General features: G+C 46.1%; 1 protein-coding gene across 1 annotated transcript in view; it reads left to right on the top strand.

The window, feature by feature from the left end:
* Positions 1-715: 715 nt before the first annotated feature.
* GALM (galactose mutarotase) overlaps positions 716-22,273 on the top strand; it is a 47,313-nt gene continuing 25,755 nt past the window's right edge. Inside the window, exons 1-4 of the mRNA XM_081101204.1 lie at positions 716-988; positions 9,980-10,134; positions 13,392-13,598; positions 18,208-18,289. Coding sequence (XP_080957330.1) covers positions 799-988; positions 9,980-10,134; positions 13,392-13,598; positions 18,208-18,289 — 634 coding nt within the window. The 5' untranslated portion in view covers positions 716-798. The remainder of the gene's footprint in view (positions 989-9,979; positions 10,135-13,391; positions 13,599-18,207; positions 18,290-22,273) is intronic.

The following is a 22,273-nucleotide window of genomic DNA, read 5'->3' as shown; positions in this document are numbered from 1 at the left end:
TAATGCCTTCTTTTTTTTTTCCCTTAATGCCTTCTTAAAGGGACTCTGAACTTCAGAAGAAAGTGGGAGGCTGCCTCTGCTCACCCGTATGCACACCTGACCTCCGAGGACTGACCCTGTCCTAGGCGGCCACTCCAGGCCGGCAGCCAGGAGAACCTTTGGGCAGCAGCTCCAGCAGAAACATGTCCAGAGCTTCTCCCTGCGGGACAAACAGAATGGACCTTCAGCCAGTGTGCAGGGTGCCAAGGAGCCTGCATTACCCCTCCCCTAACAACCCCTGGACTTCTTTCCCCTCTGGGTCAAAGAGTTAACTAAAGGGGGAATTTCCCCACAAGATCCCGTTCAACGTCCCTAATTCTTCTCGGTGCATTTTCTAGCTTTTAGTCTGAAAGTCAACCACCAGCATTAACCAACAGCTCATTGCACGTTAAGAACCTTGGGCCAGAGGCGGGGGTAGAATCCTGTAGGTTCAGGATTGGGTTTAGAAAAACTACAAGCCCCAAAATGCAACTTCATCTTCCAAAGACTACCATTCCCAACATGCAATGCAGCCAAGGCTAGCAAAGGAAAAGAACCAAAAGCACGGTTGGAAATTTTGCATTTAGGTGACCCTTGGCAAAGAAAAGATTAGAAAGGCCGCAGGGGGTATTTTCTGCAGGAGTGGTCACTCCCCAAATCCAGGCAAGGAAGGGGCGGAGTCTGAGCCGGGTCCCACCCCTTTCCCGGTAAACTTCTGTCGCTCCCACTTCGGCTGCAGGAGTTCGAAGGGCCGGGAGTCCAGCACACCCTGCTTTCCCCATGGTTTCGGTGACCAGATCCGTGTTTGGAGAGCTGCCCTCGGGGGCAGGGACAGTGGAGAAGTTCCGGCTGCAGTCAGACCAGCTGAGGGTGGACATCCTCTCCTGGGGTTGCACCATCTCGGCCCTGGAGGTCAAAGACAGGCAGGGCAGAGCCTCAGATGTAGTGCTGGGCTTTGCCGAGTTGGAAGGTGGGTTAAACTCTGCCCCGGCTGCAGGCGGGCCTCAGGCCCACCCTGCACGCGGCCGGGATGGGGCTGCTCCGGGAGCAGGGACCGAGGGGAAGGGCCCGAGCTTGGGACGTGCGGGTCAGGAATGCTTGCGTCCCGCTCACTCTCTGTGTTGTATCCAGTGCTCGGAAAAAGACAGAATGAACAGCGATAGGACTTGGCCTCTGGTTATCCATTCAGGCTTTGCCTCGATTGACTTAAAAAGTCAGTCGAGGGTCAGATAAAACTCCAGCAACCCTGGAGCGATCTTTGAACCGCCTGGTTTTTGTCGGAGCTGAAGAGGAAAAGGCAGGCTGGAGGGGGTGTGGCTCCCAGTTCCTCCCTCTTGCCCTTTCTCAACAAGGAAAATCAAAGACGTGCGTTTTCTACTTCCTTTTTCCTGGATCAGAGTCTCTTTGAGGCATGGTTGTCTCAGACATACTCCGGAGATGCAGACAGCTTATCCACTCTGGTCCGGGTGGGGTTAGAGCCCAGCAGGCTCTGGCTGCTCAAGGACCATGTACAGAACGGAACGCGGAAGACCTACTCATGGTCTAGAAATGAGGTCTTCTCCTAGCTGGGGTGGACTTTTATTCCTGTTGGAATCCGTGGGCAATTAAGATCGTATATTACTACATGCATTTAAAAACTGTTAATCCAGTTACCTCACCCAATGAGACAGATGAGATCCCCAACCTCATACAGCTTGTAGTTTCCCTGGGGACAGAGCCATTAGCCAAATAATTGCATAAATAAATAATTACAATCGCAGTTTGATGGCAATAAGGGAGAGCATACATAGTGTTGTCTTGGTAGTAGGGGTGCAACTGGACAGGAAATGAGGTCTGAAGTAAAGCTGGCAAAGGGGCACTGTTGGAATTGATATCCTCCGCCCGGGGGTAGAGGTGGAAACAGTCTGCTCAGAGAGGAGGTTTGAGGTTTTCTTTTAGGCGTGTCCTTCTGTCGGGTTCTTTAGATATGTAGCATCGCTCAGAGTTGGATGTCAACAGAAAACTCTTGAGAGTATTGGGTTTCCCTTAGGAAACTGAAATTTGCTTCCCATTTCCTTATCAAAATGTATTATCAGAATATCCCTGAGGATCCTATTCCTTGCCCTCTAGTTGTCTTAATCTGTGTTGGAGCTTCCACTGCTTGGTTTGGAGAGGGGGTAGGTCATCTTGGAGAGGGAGTAGGTAATCTTCGGCAGAATTTCTTTGGTAACTTCAGCAAATCTATTACAGGAGACTCCAGCGTAGGAAAGTACAGGGATGCGGGGGAAATCAGCTCCATATCTCCTTGAATTTCTGGAGGTGGGTGTTCTCATCTGTCTTCAAGGTCAGAAGGGAAGAAGCATGGTTGACAAATGACAAAAGAGGCTTCCTCATTTTGCTGAGTCACCTCTCTCTATCACTAGCATAACCATTTTCTAGGCTGAAACAAACCATAAAGAGTTTACTTGACTGGTGCAAAATTGCCCATGGAGTCAAAGAATTGGGTACTTGACCTACAATTGCAGAACCAGTAAAGAACTGGAGATGATAAGCCAAGAGCACCTGTTTTTATCATCTCATTTCTATCTCGGCCTTATCACTATTCAGGATGTAACTACCCTCCCTCTGTACACACACACACACACACACACCACGCACACACCACACACACACACACATACACACACACACACACACACTGTTCATACCATTTTTAGTTCTAATGTGAGTTACATGGATCTTAAAGCACAAGGTGGCTTTCTGGAATTCATATGAAATATGTGTCATGATAACATGGCACTGGGGAAGCACTGGCATAGAAGTGCCGATTTCGTGAGGGCATTTATACAACTGTCTCCATGAGTCTATGACTCGTGGGAGTCTGAGTGAAAGAAAATATTCCCCATTGTTCTTAAAAGGGAGAAAAAAAAACTGATCCCCTGGCTTGTATTGTATTGCCCTCCATGTAATTAACATCTCTTGAGAAAGTTAAATAGAATTTTCTTAACCAGGATGCGTCACAGGCTTCACAATAAGCAGCGAGAGAGACATTTTCATTTCTATGCTATGATTTAAATAATTTATGTTAAAAGAAAATCAAGCTGTTTTCAAAAGAGAAGCTGGAAAAAAGCCCTGAGAATATCAAGCAATACTTTCTAACATATTCAGCCATCTTCAAGGCTATGGCAGGCAACCTCCTTGTTCCTTTTATGAGGCCCTGTCCTTCAGTGTGAGTGTGTGTGTGTGTGTGTGTGTGTGTGTGTGTGTTCCTTTAATATTGCCAAAAATAAGGAAGACTTCATAACAGGAAGCATAATTGTCTCAATCAGAATACAGTTACGGCTGCATAACAATATTTTGGTCAAGGTCGGACCACACTACAGTAGTATACCAACCATCTAGCCTAGGTGTATAGCAGGCTATACTATCTAGGTTTGCACAAAGGTAAAATCTCTCAATGTGTCCCCATCGTTAAACTGCGCATAACAGAAGTATGAAATGTCTCTCTGCTGCTATTTTGATCAATTCTAGTGTATTAAAACCCATGTTAAGAAATCGGCAACAGTGGTTGCCCTTAAGCAAAGACTCTGGGTAGCTGGGTACAGGGATAGGAAGGAGACGTAATGTTCACTGTATAGTCTAAGAATGTCTGAGTATGTAAGTGTTAAAGAAACAAACTGAGGCAAATAACTTAAAGCAATAAGATGTGACAGAGCAAGGGGTTACCTTCGTTACCGTGTCCCCTAAAATGTTTTGAGCCACTGGGAAGAGCTGAGCGTGGATAATTCCTTTTGTAACTGCCAGATTGATGTGAATGAACTATTGCCAATTTCCCAGGCAGATTATATAAACTGCTTGGCTGATGACCACGACCTGAGGTCAGAACAGTTCAATTCCTCCTTGGGTAAATGAGATCTTTCTCTGTAGAATTCTAAAGAGGTAAATCACATGGTCTTTTAGTTACGGGCTGGGAAAATCAGTCACACCTCCAGTGAGTTTTTCTGCCATATTTTGTATTTAAAATATTTTTAAATGTTTTTCATTTGCATGTCCCACCTGCAGTCATTATGACTTCTCTCCAAACCTGTGATGAGAACATTTGCTTATAAGCCACAGATACAAACAACCTACCCATACAATCAATGCAACTCCTTCCCCTCCATCTTCCCCCCAGTTACCACCAGACATCCAGCTATTACTGTCATGAGCCATTATGGAAAAACTAGAAAAAATAACTATAGTGTTTTTGGAAAACCTGAGTTCATAAGAGGGGTTACCCTGGAGGAAAGGGGACCAGTTTAGAGGCTGCAGTTTAATATTACAGATGCCCCAGAGTGCCCTTAAGGGAGTATTGATTCCTGGTTTAAATCTGCTTTGCCTCTGAAAGCTGTGTGACCTTGGGCAAGTTATTTAACCTCTCCAGACCTATTTCCTCTCCGAAACAAGTGGATAATGATGATTAAATGTGCTGTTGGCTGTGATAGTATCTGACTGTGGTGAACAAGTAATAATTTTTATCTTCTTTCCTTCATTTGCTCCCAAATACCTTCCCTCACAGTACTTGAACTTTTTATTTCACTTTGTTAGCACTGAAAAAAAAAATAGCATGGAGATTCATCTGGTACAACCAGCAGCCATTGAAAAATATATAGAACATATTCCCTCTTTATTAGATAGGACTAGAGGCCCAGGGGGGGTCCTGCCGCCCGGCCCCAATCAGCGGATCACGACCAGGTCTGTAGGGAGGAGATGGTGGCAGGTTGCCCAGCCTGCCCTGATCAGCTGATCAGGGCTGGGCTGGCTGGGGGGAGGGGCTGTGGGTGATTGGCCAGCAGCCCCACTCCTGATTGGGGTGGGAGGGCCAATTGGGGGTGGCCTGGTTATGGGGAGGGGCTATGGGTGGTGGGCTGATGTCCCTGCCCCCGAATGGGGTAGGGGGGCCGTTTGGGAGTCAGTGGCCATGGGAGGGGCCGTAGGAGGTTGGCCAGCTGGCCCTGCCCCTGATTGGAATGGGGTAGCCGATAAGGGGCGAAGTTGGCTGGGGGGAGGGGCAAGCCAGCCAATGAGGTGGTGGGGGCCCATCAGGGGCAGGGCTGACCGGGATAGGGGGAAGGGCTGCAGGAGGTTGGCCACGGGGGGGAGGGGCGCCTCCATTGGCTGATCCGGTGGCCACAGTGGGGGGCATAGCTACTGGTCATTACCGCGTTCGGGTTGCTGGCTTTTTATATATACACAGAGGCCCAGTGCACGAAATTTCTGCATGGAGGGGGTGTCCCCTCAGCCCAGCCTGCACCCTCTCCAATCTGGGGCCCCTCGGGCGATGTTTGCTTGCCAGTTTAAACTAGCAGTCAGACATCCCTTTCACAATCCTGGACTACTGGCTCCTAATTGCTCACCTGCCTGCCTGCCTGGTTGCCCCTAACTGCCCCCCTGCCAGCCTGATTGCCCCTAACTGCCCCCCTGCTGGCCTGGTCACCCCCAGCTGCCCCCCCCCCCCCCTGCTGGCCTTGTCGCCCCTCATGCCCCTCCCCCCCCACCGGCCTGATCACCCCATGCAGCCTGCTGTTCAGTCATTTGGTCGTCCCTCACTAAACCCCCTGCTGGCCTGGTCGCCCCACACAGCCTGTTCCATTGTTTCAGTTGCGACGGTCGCTTAGGCTTTTATGTATACAGATCGATGGGGTGGTCCTCTGCTTCTGATGCTGGTGGGCTGGTGGAGTGACCCCTCCCCCCATGCTGCTCGTCCTTGTCCCCACTCTCCAGGTACCTATGTTTTGGGTGCTATTAATTATAGGAAATTGGGGAGGGGGAAGCAAGGGAACAGGTGGTCAGTGAAGGTGGAGTCTGCGATGTTCCAGCCAAGATAGAAAAGGCAGGGGTAAGCTTGAGTCCTTCATTCTCTATTCTAACTTTCCTGCTTCAATAACAATGTGTCAATGTAGGGTTACGGATTGTAACAGATGCACCACTCTGGTGGCGATGTGGTTAGTGGGGATGCTGTTGTACTGGTAGGGCAGGAGGGGTATGAGAAATCTCAGTACTTTCTGCTCAACTTTGCTGTGAACCTACAACTGCTCTAATAAAGTCTATTGAAAAAGTTAAAAAAAAAACACAAAAAAAACCCATATATATATATATAAAATATGTGGGAAGCTTAAAGTGCTCGTCAATTAAACTAATGTTTGTTTTCCTCAAAAAGCCAAAGGAAAGTGAATCAGGGGGAGGGGGAGGGGGGAGGTTGACCGAGACTAGTGAGCAATTTTGTTTGAGACTTTAAGGTACTCTGGCTAAGGTTTGGGCTGTCTGAGGTACACACAGCCAAACAATTTTTGAACAGAAATTCTGCTTTCTTTGCATTTTTCAGCTCCTGAAAAACAAACCAATGCTCCACATTATATATCATCAGGGAAATGCAAAGTAAAACAGGACCTAATAGAATGGCCAAAGCTCAGAACACGGACAATACCAAAGAGCAGCCAGGATGTGGAGCAGCAGGAACTCTCACTCATTGCTGATGGGACTGCAGAATGGCACAGCCACTTTGGGAGACAGTTTAGTAGTTTCTTACAAAACTAAACATATTCTAACCATATGATCCATCAGTCATGCTCCTTGGTGTTTACTCAAAGAGCTAAAATCGCACACCCACACAAAAACCTGCACATGGGCTATCTATAGTAGCTTATTCATAATTGCTAAGATGTCCTTCAGTAGGTGAATGGATAAATAAACTGGGATACATCCAGATCATGGAATATTGTTCAGTGCTAAGAAGAAATGAGCTATCAAGCCACACAAAAAAAAAAGACAGGAAGGACCCTTAAATGCATATTACTAAGTGAAAGAAGCCCATCTGAAAAGGCTGCATACTGTATGATTCCAACGATATGACATTCTGGGAAAGGCAAAGCTATGGAGACAGTAAAAAAGATCAGTAGTTGCCGGGGACGAGGGGGATGGGAGGGATAGATAGGCAATGCACAGAAGATTTTTGGAGCAGTGAAAATACTCTGTATGATATTATAATGGAGGATACATTTGTCCAAACCCATATAATATACAACACTAAGAGTGAACACTAATGTCAGCTATGGACTTTAGGTAATGATGATGTGTCAATGTAGACTCATCCTATATAATAAAAGGGTAATATGCAAATTGACCCTAACAGCAGAGCAACTGGGAATGACTGGTCACTATGACACACACTGACCACCAGGGGGCAGACGCTCAATGAAGGAGCTGCCCCCTGGTGGTCAGTGCGCTCCCAGAGGGAGAGCTCTGTTCAGCCACAAGCCAGGCTGCCAGCTGCCAGCACAGCGGTGGTGGTGGGAGCCTCTCTCGCCTCCTCAGCAGCGCTAAGAATGTCTGACTGCAGCTTAGGCCTGCTCCCCGCTGGCAAGTAAACATCCCCCGAGGGCTCCCGGGCTGCCAGAGGGATGTCTGACTGCCAACTTAGGCCCGCTTGGGCCTAAGCTAGCAGGTGGACATCCCCCGAGGGGTCCCAGACTGCGAGAGGGCACAGGCCGGGCTGAGGGACCCCCGCCCCGAGTGCACAAATTTTTGTGCACCGGGCCTCTAGTCAATTATAATAAATGTACCACTTTGGTGGGGGATGCTGATAATGGGGAAGGCTATGCATGTGTGAGGGCAGGGGTTATTTGGGAATCTCTATCTTCAGCTCAAGTTTTCTTGATTTTTCTAAAGTGTCCCACCAGTGTGGCTCAGTGCTTGAGTGTTGACACGTGCACCAAGCGGTCGCAGGTTTGATTCCCACTCAGAGCACATGCCTGGGTTTCAGGCTTGATCCCCAGCAGGGTGTGTGCAAGAGGCAGCCAATCGATGTTGATGTTTCTCTCTCATCAGTGTTTCTATCCCTCTCCCTTCCGCTCTCTCTAAAATCGGTAAAAAACATATTTTTTAAAAAATAAATAAATAAAGTCTATTAAAAACAAAAACCAAGAAAAGGTTGTCTGGCCCTTGGGGACTCCTTTTGGTTAGCCAGTGTTAGGGTTTTAAAGCGACAGCTTCAGGAAGAGAGGAGAGTGGGAGAGAGGTGGGAGCTGATAGAGATCAGCCTGCCTGTGCTGAGAGATGGTAGTAAGGTCAACTAATCAGAAAGCCTTGTGCTTTCCAAGTCATGTGATGCACAAGAACAAGAATTTAGGAGCCAGAGTATCTGCATTCAAATCCCGGTTTGGCCATAACTAGCTGTATGTTTGGGGGCAAGTTACTTCACCTTTCTGTTCTCGGTTTCCACACCCGCTAATAATAGTGTCTACCTTATGGACGCATTCTGAGGATGAAATGAGTTAAATGTACACCATTTAGAAAGTGGCTGAGACTTTGAAAGCGCAGTGTTAGCTGTGATGACAATCTACAGGCAGGACTCTGAGGGCCTGCAGATTAGCAAGAAGTGAACCAGGAAAGACCTAGAAGAGAAGATGAACGCTTCGGTTAGGCCCAACCAGTTGAGTAATGGGAACCTGTCACCTGCAACTGGCCTAATCGGTTCAGGGTCCATGTCCTAATAGCCCCTCCAGCTGTGGTAAAAACAGTGCATAGGCTTAAATCGCATGCTCTTCTGAGCCACAGTAGATGTGATGGGTACACAGGACTGCAGAAAGGGGAATGGAATTCGAGGGCCTCTGAGTGAAAAATAGAGCAGAAAGCAATCTTGGTGATAATACAAAAAAAAAAAAAAAAAAAACCACAACAAATTACCTCTAAACCTTAATCTCTGCCACTGTAATCTAAGCTAGAAGATTATAGCACAGAGGAACTTAAAGAGAAGGAAAGTACTGTAATATGCCCAGGCACCAAGTTTTAAGTACAGGACACTAGCTATCTTTCATTTACGCCTCCTCCCCCCCAAAATACTGACAACAGTTTATTCTCATCAATATGCCACGTAGCCACATGGAGAGACCTTAAGACATTTGATATCTGAAAACGTAGCAAAACAGCGTGTATAATTCTCTCTATATAGAATGTGTGTTCTTTAAAGTAAGTATATATGCCTAACTGTTAGCAGTAGTTACCAGGAAGCAGAGGAGCTGAGAGGAGAAGAACTTTATGTTTTACTCTATTGAGGTTGCCAGATTCAGCAAAGAAAAATACAGGATGCCCAATTAAATAGGAATTTCAGATAAATAAAATTTTTAAATGTAAGTATGTGCCATGTATAACAATAATATGGACATACTTATACTAAAATGTTTTCATTATTTACCTGAAATTCAGATTTAACTGGGTGTCCTACAGTTTCTCTGGCAAGCCTATTCTATATTCTTGTATATTATTTAACACTCTTTAAAGGACATTTTTATGTACTAATTGCATGATTTTTTTAATGAAAAGAGAAGAAAGATAAGATAGTTTCTTCTCAAGACTACACATAAATGTAACTAAGAAAATAGATTGGCCTGCAGGGGGGAGGGGGGAAGCAGATTACAAAGCAGCATGTACACTAAGACCCCTCTTTTTTTATAAAAAGAAGAAAATCACCCGTATGCATATACTAGAAGACAAGAGGATGTGCGTAAGAATAGTAACAGTGGTCCTGCCCTGGCCAGGTGGCTCAGTTAGTTAGCACATCCTCCCAGCACCACGATCGTAGGTTCATCCTTGCCAGGGCACATACAAGAGTCAACCAATGAATAAGTGGAACCGCAATGTGATGTCTCACTCTATCTCTGTCTAAAATCAATTGATTAAAAAAAAAATTTTAAATCAGTGGTTCTGTCTGTTGATGAGGTTAGGATGGTTTAAGTGTCTGCTTTGTGCTTTATAACATTCTTTAAAATGTTTACCACTCTGGAAAGGGGAAAGGTCACTTGTAGAGAACACCATTTTCTGTGCTGCCATGAGAGTATACCCAAGTTGTTCCTTCGCAGCTGCCCTCAGGAGAAAGTGGTGGCTAGCAGTGTGAGCCTCACCTTCAGTTTGAAGTTTACAAAACTGTCATCCCCTGTCCTTGCAGGGTACCTCCAGAAGCAGCCCTACTTTGGAGCCGTGGTTGGCAGGGTGGCCAATCGAATTGCCAAGGGAACATTCACATTGGACGGGAAGGAGTATAAGCTGGCCATCAACAATGGGCCCAACAGTCTGCATGGAGGAGTCAGAGGGTTTGATAAGGTGAGTCGGGGGCACTGGGTCGAGTCCTCACCTGGCACACTTCACACAGGGCCTTCGAGCATCCCTGCTGTTTACCAGGCGCAACCCTAGGCCCTGGAGCAAGTGCGTGGGAAGGTGATTCAGGAAAGACGCTGCTCCATGGTTCGGAGGAGCAGGTGCGCTGGCTGTCTCAGGACCCATCCTTGCCTAACTCCTCTGACTATGAAAGGACAGTGACCTTGACTTAGGAAGACAGGGAACGACTTCCTCAGGGTTGGACCAGGGAGTCGAGTTGACCGTAAGCACAGCAGGAAAGTAGATTGAAATAATACTGACCACTTACTGCCCAAGGTATTTTCATGTATTATCTCTCACCCTTACAAGGACCCTGTATTATCCCCAAATGAGAAATCTGAGGCTCCAAAAGGCCGCATGCTCCTAAGTCGGGCTGCCTGGCCAGAAGGCCTCATTCCCTCACAACTGCTGCTCTCCACCTCGGCCACCACTGTGGGTGCCCCCAATCCAGCATGCACCCCTGTATCTGTGGTTAAGCTCTGCTGCATTCAGGCCTACCTCTCCATGCCCCCAAATTATCCCCTCTTCTCCCAAGTTCCCCTTTTCCACATTAAAACTCCCACTCCCCCAGAGAGTCCGGGAAAAACGAGGCGAGGAAAGCAAACTGACCCAACAGCTTCTCCCTGAGCAGGGACGCCTGGCCTCCTGCCCCCTCCCTGGGTGTGTCTGCTGGTCAACCCCCAGGGACTCTCTTACTGGTCTCATTCCAGGCTGTGAGGGAGAGCCTTTCGGTAGTTCACTTGCCTTTCAAACGCACCGCCAGGTGATTTCCTAGCGAAGAGCCAGAGAAGACAGGAACATGTGTGCAGTTAAGGACCACAATTTCTTTCTGCCCCTGGCCGCCAGCTCTCCCGGAGAAGAAGTTGGTTACCCTGCTACCCCTGTCCCACCAGCTTCCTGTCTGTGGCCCAGAACCAGACTGCCCCGTCAGTTCCCTTTTCCTCCACGATGGGCGTCCTCGGCCCGGGAGGCACAGAGCCAGAGGGTCCCTGGCATATGCCCGGTCCGTGGGCAAACCGCAACCAGAGAAGTTAGGCCCAGCTCTGTGCGGACAGGGATCTTGAGCGGAGCCTCAGAGCAGCACCGTGTTCCTGCTTGTTCCTGTTCCCTCTCGCCCACGGTGGTACTTTCTGTGGTGTTGCCTAACATGTATGCCCTGTATGAACGGAGCAAATGGCGAGTGTGCATGTATACATATTCTTGAATGCAATGTGCCTACTGGGCCCCTTCTGTGAACCAGGGCACATCAGAGGATGGGGCTTTTTGAGGCTCACAGTACAGTGAGGGAGCGAGACCCTTCCATAAACCACTGGTATAAGCCCATAATATAGACGCCAGTGGTGTGATAGAGGAGCTGGGCATGGACTAATGCATAGCAACGGGGGAGGTGGGACTTGAACTGCCCTTGAAGAAAGGATAGCATTTCATTCACTGTGTTGTTATTGGAGAGCATGGCTGTGCAACAGCCCAGAGAGAAGTGGGGGGACACTTGGAAGGTTATTATGGAAAGTTTTTGAACAGTCGGTTTTGATATAGTACCATGAGCAGTATCAGATGACCTTCGTTTTCAGCTGGGTTTGATCTCAACAGTTAACGGAATAATAGTTCTTTTGGAGGTATGTGTTTTCTAAAGATGAAATTTGAAGAACCTGACAGGATTAGAAATGGGAGAAGTAGGCCTAAAGGTGCAAATCAGGAAATTTTCTGGAAATCTGGAAATGATAGGGCCAGGGAAATCCTTCCATGAATAGGAATGACACTTCCCACGGTATTGTCCTTATCTGATCATATTGGTTTACACAAAAATCTTTCCATTGTGTTCTTTCTCTAAAGAAGAAAAACAAGGTAGCAAGTTAAGAACATTTCAAGTTTTTTTATTCCTAAAATTTTCCATTCGGGAGTTTCTTTTTTCTTTCTTTAATCACATATATGACAGGCTTTGTGTGTTCAGTGTCTTGAAAATTCAGTCTTCCTGGGAAGTAATTAGGGTCTAAAATTAATTTGTTTCTAAGGTCAGTGAACTTGTTTCAGGCACCAGCTGCTTTCACCATCGGTGAAGGCAGAGTCCTCCGTTCCCGCTGGATTCCCCTTCCTGGCAAATGCAATGTCACTGAGAGGTGCAGCCAGGAGTGGGGGTCGGGGGTGGGGGGAGAGGGGGAGGGGGCACAGCCTGGGCTCATGGCCATTCCTCAGGCCAAAGGACTTGTTATCTTTCAAGTCTATTTGGAATGACAGTGTTTGGCCTCAACTCATAGAGATTTTTTTTTTTATTTGAATTCTTTATTTCCTTTTTAAAAAATCATATACTCATGGAGATTTGAACAAAACATCCACTGAAACCAAGATGTGTTATAATGTAGACCTGAATTTGAATCCTAGCGCTGTCACTAATTATGTGTATGACTTGACACACACACACACACACACACCCTTTAAACAGTGGTCATGACGTATTAAAGGTTTCTACTCCACTCCCCTGGAATGTGGGAGGTAGAAGTGAGCCAGTTACCTCCACTGAACTCAATTTACTCATCTGTAAAATGGGAGTAATAATATTAATTGGAACCATGTGAAATTGCCACTGTTCAACTATTTTGACCTGCAAAGATGATAATTTTTTTGGTCCTACTAAATCCTTACCTTGTGAAATGATTTACGTAAAAGCACCAGGTCAGCAGCTGGTGAGCACTCAACAATGACAGTCTCATGTCTGCCAAAGTGCCCCCTGTTCTCCCCTCACTGAGGACTGAGCCTGCAACTGGGCATGTGCCCTGACTGGGATTCGAACCTGTGACCTCCTGGTTCACAGATGGATGTTCAACCACTGAGCCATGCCGGCTGGGCAAGGTTATTCTTAATACTATTAGCAGATAGCAGATATTGCTATATGACACTCAGAATGTACTGCTAAGATTCCAACAAAAAAAGTCTCAAAGTAGGGGAAGAAAATATTGTAGACACATATGTATAAATTCAGGGGAAAAGAGTATGGGAAGTGTGAGTAGGTAAAGAGAAAATTTCTTTTCTCTCCAATTCTGTTTAAAATGGGATTTTAGAATAATTAACATCGAGGCTATTATTTTCAACCTTATGGGTTGTATCATCGTCTCCCTTCCTGGAATCAGTTGTCTTTGATATTGAAATGTGGCGTTGAGCTTGGGATTGGAGTGACTAAACAGCTTTGAAAACACTTTTTTTTCTAGGTCCTCTGGACCCCTCAGGTGCTGTCAAATGGCGTCCAGTTCTCCCGGGTCAGTCCGGACGGCGAGGAAGGTTACCCTGGGGAGTTAAAAGTCTGGGTAACATACACGCTGGATGGTGGGGAGCTCGTGATCAACTACCGAGCGCAGGCCAGTCAGACCACACCCGTCAACCTGACCAACCATTCTTATTTCAACCTGGCAGGCCAGGTGGGTGACCTTGCCTCTTCTCTCCTGCGATGTGCTTTGTGGAATGAGCTGGGGGAGTGACTGGAGAGACCAACCCAGCATGAAATTACCCTGGTGATGGGGTCACCCCCATGATGATGACATTGCCCAGCAAAGCATCTGGCTCATAGTAGGTGCTCAATAAATGAAAGTTATAGGGAAAGATAGGATGAGTACGTTCTGCTGCCAAGAGAACTAAGTTTCCCATATGCTCAGGTAACTAACTAGTTATTTTAAGAATTCCCTCTCAACTAAAAACATGTACTTACATTTGCGTCACCTACTTCACTCCTACACCCCCTCCCCCTAAAAAATTACTTCCAAGAAAGGTGCTTTCTACCCTTGGACCTTTGGAAATGTGCTCTGCCCAAGCCCTTTAGATATGCTGAGAATATTTGTGTGCTCCTACTGTGTGGCCCACCCTGAGTGTGGGGTAAAGACATTACAACCCCCATTAAGTAATTTCTAAACTACCTCATTCCCTCCTAATGCTAATATTTTAGCTTGTTGAGGAGGCGATTGCATAAGACAGAATACAAAAAGCTTAGCTAAATTCTGCAGATTATATCTATTACTTCCTGTTCATCTGAAGAACTCATCAGCGTCTACTGTACTTGAATCACTCACTTTGGCATGATTATGAGATGATGTTCACAGCCAGCTAGTAATAGCTTGCATTTTCACACTCTCTTAGGAGTTTGCTGATGATCTGATTTTTTTCCTAGGATCTTTTCAAGTAGCATGAGTTAATTGGTTCTGATATACTTTCCAAAGTCCTCCCTTTAAAAATAAGAAAGATGTTCCTTCACTTGCTCTCTCCTTATCTTCAGGAACTCCCACCATCTTTCTTGAGATCTTAAAGACACACCAAAGTACAAAAACAAAACAAACACGCCCAGCCATAAAAGGCTCTGCAATAATAAACATAAAGGCCCTACTTTTCAAAATAAGTTCAGAAAGAAACTTGACAAAAATAGAACAAAATAGTTATGGTTTAATGTAGGTAGCAGATCATGGTGATTTTTTTTACTGTTTTCAACATTTCTATATACTTAGACATCCAATTTTATAAGCAGGGGTGGCCTAAAGGAATAGATTCAGGACTAGAAAGAGAAATGATGTGTGAAGTATCACATCTGCCAATGTGTTCCGATGGAGGAGACTTAATGGGAATGTAAGATTCACTGCGGCTCTTCCTATTTACCTGGCAGAGAACCCTCCTGACCAGAATTTTACACCCTTCCCATCCCTGAAGTGACAGGTATTTCTGAATCTCTTAACATAGGCTGAATAGTTTCCCAGACCACAGGCCCCACCTAGAAGGGTGGTCAGTGTCAACTCCCTTCTGTAACTGTCTTAGTAAGTGCAGCTGGACTCCACAGCCACTAGCTCCAGGGTGGAGGGTGGGCAGGGGTTGTCAGGTAAGAGTAGACAGTCAGTCTAACTAGGCCTGGGGTCAGGGACCTCTGCGTTTTCAGAATATCTCTTGCCCTCCCCACTGACACGTTATCAGGCCTCCTAAACCCTCCCCAGGGAAATAGATCCAAACTTGGTATTTAAGGTAGTCAGCTCATCTTATATATTTTCTCCTTTTGTTTGTTTGTTTAACTTAATAGTGCTTTTGTTCTACTTGGGGCCAGGCTTTGACTCATCGCTTCTCAGTTTGAGTGTTGGGGGCCTGGGAGGAAGGGAGAACTGTGTTTTTCAGAGAATAGAAAAGCTATGTGGGTTGTAGGTTGTTTGTGTTTTTTTCTTTCTCGCTGTTCGTTTGCCTAACACAAAACTGGGAGAACATGTTTCTTGCTTAAACTTTACCTAAAGAGCAGTGAAAGCAGGCCTGGGGGAACGTGAGGTGACGAGCAGTGACTGTGGTTCCGCATGGCTGGGGAGGTGGTCACCAAGGACCCAGGTTCTGCCGTCTTTCCATTCTGCTTCTGCAGTGCTGTGGCCTTTGCCTTCAGGCTGTCCTGTCACGGTCACTGGGTGGTTGCCACAGCTCTAGAAACCACCTCTTCATATTGTCACATCTAGAGACAAAAAAGGACCTATTCCTTTTTTTTTTTTTTTTTTTTTTCATATCTCTCATGTTCCATTTTTAAGAACAAGCAAAACTTTTCCCAGAAGCTCCCCTCCAGACTTTTCCTACATTTTGTAGTCAGGATTAGCCCTCTGGGGCCGGGGTAGGGGTCCTTCCCCTGAATCTATAACCTAGCACAGGGTAAAGCAACAGGTCAGGGTTCTCCCAGGGGAGCGGGAGGGTGCTGGTAAGGCAGTTGCTGTGGCTTGGTTGGTAGTAACCAATGGTGTCTGTTATTCCTGCTAGAGGCAATAAGAGCTGAATTAAGGCAGTGGTAGTGGCAATGCACAAAAGAAGTCTTTAAAGCCCTCGCAGGCCACAATGAACTCTGTAAATGGTTAATGTTACAGGCTAGTCACAGCCAAGCCAAGTTCACCAAAACAAACACTGAGCTCAGAGATGGACCTCAAGTTCTGTTTGTGAATCAGCATTCCTTGCCAAATTTTCATCCGCCGGGGAGGAAATGAATCCAACAGAAATATTCCACCAGAGTGGATCATTGCATTATTCCCGGTCAGAGGAGTCATAAAGTGAAGCATGCTTCACTTCAATGAAGGAATGTTTATTTTAAAGCTCCACAGCGGTGACCCAGTAGCCAGTAGGACCTAATGGTGCCTAATAAAGGTTTTTTCCTTCTCCCTGGCTTCTTGCTAACATCTCAGACTCATCAGTTCGTTGGGTGTGTGATTTTCATAGTGAATCATTTTCTTTCTGCCTTAGTGTTAAAACACAAACAGAAACAGGACATTCCTAAGAACCTTTATTCATAATAGTAAAAAACTGGAACAACGCAAAAGTCCGTCAACAGGAGAAAAGGTAAACAAGTTGTAATATATTCACGTAATGGAATACTACTCAAACTTGAACTGAGCGTTGAACAGGTAGAGCCAGTTTCACTACTAAAATTATTTCACATTCTCTTCCCTCATCAGAAAGGGACACCCCTCAGTCCCAGAGGCCTGCTTGGGGCTGGCTGTACCCCTGAGCCGTGAGCGGGTGGCAGTAGGGAGAGCCACACAGGCGATGACCCCTCTGGTCTACAGCTGCCCTAGGCCCCTCCCATGTTGGACCTGCCTTCTCAGGTCAGAACTGGGGCCAAACAAGTGGCTGAGATCGTGTAAGCAGAGGAGAAACCTCTGCCCCAGTCTGACCTGCCACCGATCCCTGCCCCTGCCAGCATGTGCCTGCCAGGAGGACACAGGAGATGTTCCTCAGAAACAGACCTTCTTAGTAGAGCAATTCAAACAGTCTCTGCCATGTTTAGACATAGAGTCTCAAGGTCTCGACAATCTTGCACGCTGGGGCCAGGCTTTTCCATTTGATTCTGTGGGCCTGAGGCTTTCTGACCACAGAATCTGTTTTCCATTCACCACAGCGCTCTGCCTCTCTCTCTGCTGATTCTCGAACCCGGCAGAACCGTCAGTGTCACCTAGCTCAGCGTTTCTCAGTCTTGGCACTATGGACGTTTCGGCGAGGTAATTCCTGTTGCAGGGGTCAGGGCAGTCCTGTGCATTGCAGAGCGTTTAGCAGAATCCCTGGTCTCTTCCCACCAGATGCCATTAGCATTACCACCCCCGGTCTTGACCATCAAAAATGTCTCTGGACATTGTCAAATTCTTCCCCGGTGGGGCAAAATCGGCCCCTGTTGAGGACCACTGGTTTAGCTTATTTTTGAGGTTTCCCTTTTCATATCTTCTGCTGTGGAGCTTTAAAATAAACTCCTATTAATAATCAAAATAATCCCTTAAATTAGAAACGTCCATGTGCATCTTCCAATTTGCAAGCAACGCAACACATCTTTACTAAGCTGTCCTTCAGAAGAGCCCTGGAAAAGGTGGGGGCACCGTTAGCCCAGTTTTACACAAAAGGAAATGAGATTCCAGGAGGTTATGTGACTCCCCGGGGGCCACTCAGTGGGAGCTGGAACTAGACCACAGGCCTCTGCCCACTGACCAGCCTTTGACTCCCTCAGGAGAGCAGGTGCCTCTTCATGGAGATGGACAAACGCTCTAAAGCAGGGACCCCAGTTCTGACTCCCGGGCTTCTGTCATGTGGCAGGGAATTGGGCCAGAGAAAGGGTGACGTGCCCCACCTCTGGCGAGCCTGGAGGCGAGGCCGTGGCCGTCCAGCCCTGTGTGCTACGGGTCACCGACCCTTGCTCTTGTTCTTCCCAGCGTGTGAGGAAGGTGGGAAAAACCCCTCTGCTAATAAAAGTCGAAACCCAAAAAGCGTTCAGACTACTGGTGTCGCCCTGACTTTGCACCTTTATACTTTCATTTAGTAAAGAACATGCATGCTGGGGTCACGCTTGAAAGCTTCTCCCAAATGTATCAGCTGCTATTTTGAGGCCCTGTCTACCCACACTTCAAGGAACGTATCAGCCGTCTCAGAGGTCACGTGGGATGTCTAACGTTTTTGTCAATGCCTGAAAACATTTCCGCAAGAGAAGTTATAAAGCAAATATATGAAATAGGACTAAGCTTTAAATCCTCCTCCCTACCCCTTCCTTCCCAGGGTTCCCCGAATATATACGACCATGAAGTCACTATAGAAGCCGATGCCTTTTTGCCTGTGGACGAAACCCTGATTCCTACAGGTTGGTGAACTTTAACTTTTTATAGGAACATAGAGCTGGGGTGCAATTCGAGAAACATCGAAACGTCTTTTACCTAAATTTATTTTCCCTGTTGGCCTACCAAAATGCCTATGATTAGTCATTTATTTTGGTTAAGGTTGGGTGGCCATATTATTAAACAGAGAAATCAGGACCCTTTTGAGAGGGAAAGGGGATGCTATTACTGATTAAGCCAGGGCAACAGGCACACACGGGGTCAGTCCCAAACACACGGGGTCTTCTGGTCATTCTAGCCCAGTGGTCGGCAAACTGCGGCTCGTGAGCCACATGCGGTTCGTTGGCCCCTTGAGTGTGTGACTCTTCCACAAAATACCACGTGCGGGCGCACACGTACAGTGCGATTGAAACTTCCTGGCCCATGCGCAGAAGTCGGTATTTTGTGGAAGAGCCGCACTCAAGGGGCCAAAGAGCCGCATGTGGCTCGCGAGCCACAGCTTGCCGACCACTGTCTAGCCGAGCCTTAGGTTCCAGCAGTTCTTTACTAAAATGTGAATCTGAAAAAATAAATAAATAAAATGTAAATCTGTTGCTTGTTAGCGTCTTAGCAGAGATAAATTTACCTGAACATTACCTCACAAATGCAGGGCACTGATAGAACCCGTGGTCTTTGATAGAAGAGGGAAGAGTAGAACGAGTTGTAGCCTGAGCAGGACAAATGCAGACAAGTCACCTCTGGGACACAGCTGGGCGGTGGGGCGGAGGGGGGAGTGCCGAGTATCGAAAGTGGAAGCGAGGTGCTGCCAAAATCAAACTTCATGGATGTGTGTGTACACAAGGTTTACATCACCAGCAATGAGACATTTAGACACTACATTCCGCCTCGTACGCTGCACTGGAAAAGCACATCATTTGTGTGGTATTCTTTTTTTTTTTTAAATATATTTTATTGAATTTTTACAGAGAGGAAGGGAGAGGGATAGAAAGTTAGAAATATCGATGAGAGAGAAACAGCTGCCTCCTGCACACCCCCCACTGGGGATGTGATCGCAACCAAGGTACATGCCCTTGACCGGAATCGGACCCGGGACCCTTGAGTCCCCAGGCCGACGCTCTATCCACTGAGCCAAACCAGTCAGGGGTGTGTAGTATTCTGTCCAAAATGCATAACCTCAATCCAGCCAGGGGAAGACATCCCATGAACCCTACTACAAAATAATTGAGCAGTACTGTGCAGTAGGATCAAGATCATGAAAGTCAAAGGAAGACTGAAGAATGGTCACAGAGGAGATGCCAAGGAGATGTGACAACAAAATGCAACGTGGGGTTCCAGGTTGGATCCTGAGGCTGAAAGGGGGCATCCGGGAACTCGGGTGAAATTCTAGTGAGGTCTGTTGTTCAGTTAACAGCACTGTTCCCAGGTTAAACTTCGTAGTTGTGATCTTGTACCACAGTCAGGTAAGACATTAACATTAGAGAAAGGTGGGTGAAGGATACACAAAGATATACTATTTTCACAACTAAAATTATTAAAAAAAAAAAAAGAAAAGAAAGTCCAGGGCATTAAGCAAGACATTACTTTAAGTTTACTGGCCACCGGCCTTACTTTAGGTGAGACCTTTTGTTCTGCTCTGGCCTCTTTAAAACAATGGGGTTGTGTTTATGGTGCCAGATCAACATGCGTAGGAGGGAAAAGGTAAGAATGTGAGCCTGCATACTAAACAGCAACTTCAGTTAACAGCAGGAACTAGAAACACCCATAAATACAGTGACTATGAAACTAATTAGAATAAGAATGAGAAATCAGGATAAATGGATCCAAATTTTTGGCATCACAGTGTTGAATGTTTTCCTGGCTCCAGGGTTGGTTTTAAAGGCCTTTTTATATTTGTCTTGGTGACATGTGTCATCTTTTGATATTGACATAGCTCAATAGACCGGCCTGAGTAAGCTGGCCCATCTTGTCCTTGATGCAGAATTGACGCATTTGAACTATCCGTGGTGAACTATACGTTGTGAACTGCAAGTGGTGGCGGCTGTTCTGTGACTGATAAGAAAATGAACTAAGCAGCTTCTAAGTAGAGGTGATGAACTAGGTGCATCTTTGTGTATATTTACAAAATCTTATGCTGTCCTGTTGAGTTTTGATTAGACAAAATCACACAAAAATGTGTAATTCATGCTGCGTAAAGATTATTTGTCATGACTGTAAGAGATCACTGTGGCAAAGCACAGCAGAGCTTCCCATGCTGTCTCACAGACGGCATAAAATCGTGTTCATCTTAGTTTTATTTTATTTAATTTATTGATTTGAGAGAGAGAAACATTGATTTGTTGTTCCACTTATTTATGCATTCATTGGTTGCTTCTTTTATGTGCCCTGACCATGGACCAAACCCAAAAAAACCTTGACATATCAGAACGATGCTCTAACCCACTGAGCTACCCAGCCAGGGCTTCACCTCAGTTTTGCACTGTAAGTGGTTTTAGGATCAAATTCTAGACTCCACCAGCACTGCACACCTGTGAAGTCGAGTAGGATGTAGGAACTCCGGACTCTGGGAGACAAGAGCCCTGGTTCTGGTCTGGGCTTTGCTGTTTACTAGCGAGGGGACTTTCTGTGCTTGGATTCTGCTTTAACAGTTAAGCTCTCTACACTCTCGTTTTCTTTTCTGCAAATAGGAGGGATGTTGAACTCAATCCAATTTTATGGGCCAGTAAATTTTATTTAAACAACAATTTGGGAGACTCATCTGGGGGTGCCCAACTTTTCATTTTGCCCAAGTTAGAAAACTATCATATATATAGGAATATTAAAAACTAATTGGGATGTATGTATGTTATATTTCAATACATTTAAAGAAAAACTAATTGTGATAATAATGAGGAACAGAGAAAGACTACATTTATTTCTTAAAATCCAAACTGCCATTTATAATCACTGTCTTTTCATTAAAAAAAAAAAAAGACTATTTTAATATGACAAAACTGGGGAAATTTTAATCTCAGACTAAAGAACAATCCTTTAATTGAATTCACCTTGGTTTTTAAAGAAATGTGATAGATTATCCAAATATATCTCAGTTTTCTGTGGACCAGTGAAAATTTTATCATAAACTCATGACTGAAAATGAGTAATTTGTAAGATCACTTGTAGCTCTTACATTCTGTGATTCTATGAGGCTCCTCATAGAACATTTTACTGCCATTTCCTCCACCCTTCAGACCCATCAGAACTCTCTCATGAAAGTCACTGAGTGGCAGAGGTTGGCGATGAACGTCGCTCTCCCTGCATATGAACGAGTTTCACTCCATCAGTTACTTGGCTCACCATCCCCATCCTCTGCTTTCTACCCCAAATCCTTGTTTGTGTGTGTGTGTGTTTGTTTTTGAAATCTGTCGTCCTAAGGCCATAAAAATCCTCCTTATTTTTAGTTGGAGCTCCTAGAGAGAAAAGTCTCTCATCATCATCATGGTACCAAAAAGAAACCCAGGACTCTTAACTGCACCCAGTGTCACAGGAGCAGAGAGCGCTGAGCACGTCCGAAAGAGCGCCTCCTGCAGGCGCACTGTGTCAGGTTTGAAGGACACTCGGGGCCACATTCTAAGCCTGAGGCCGGCTTTTGTCAGATCACTCCCCGAATCCTGTGTGGGCTTGTCCCACCTGTGTAATCTGACCAATTGCAGTTTCTTGGGCTCATTGGGTCAGCCTCCGATGGACTTTCCGCCAAGCCTCCTAGGCTGGCTTCTAAGCGTGTGATACAAAGATGTTCAATAGTCCCAGGCCCCTGCCTCCTGCAGCTATTAATTTATACTCCTGTGGCATGTTTTCAACTCCTTTCTCTTTGCCCTTCATAAACGCTGTCGCCTGAGTAGATCTTGAGGGAAATGCTGATGCAGATCTAAACTCTGGGGGTGTTTTTCTCCTTGGGTACAGACACTTGGTAAATGATGTTTCAGGTGATGGGAAAACCCACTGTGGGGAGAGAAGAGCACCCCTTATTTTAC

The sequence above is a fragment of the Myotis nattereri genome (genome assembly GCF_964212035.1).
Source record: "Myotis nattereri genome assembly, chromosome: 10".
NCBI lineage: Eukaryota > Metazoa > Chordata > Mammalia > Chiroptera > Vespertilionidae > Myotis > Myotis nattereri.
Note: the sequence above shows the minus strand (reverse complement) of the source record. Positions and strands in the feature narration are given on the sequence as shown.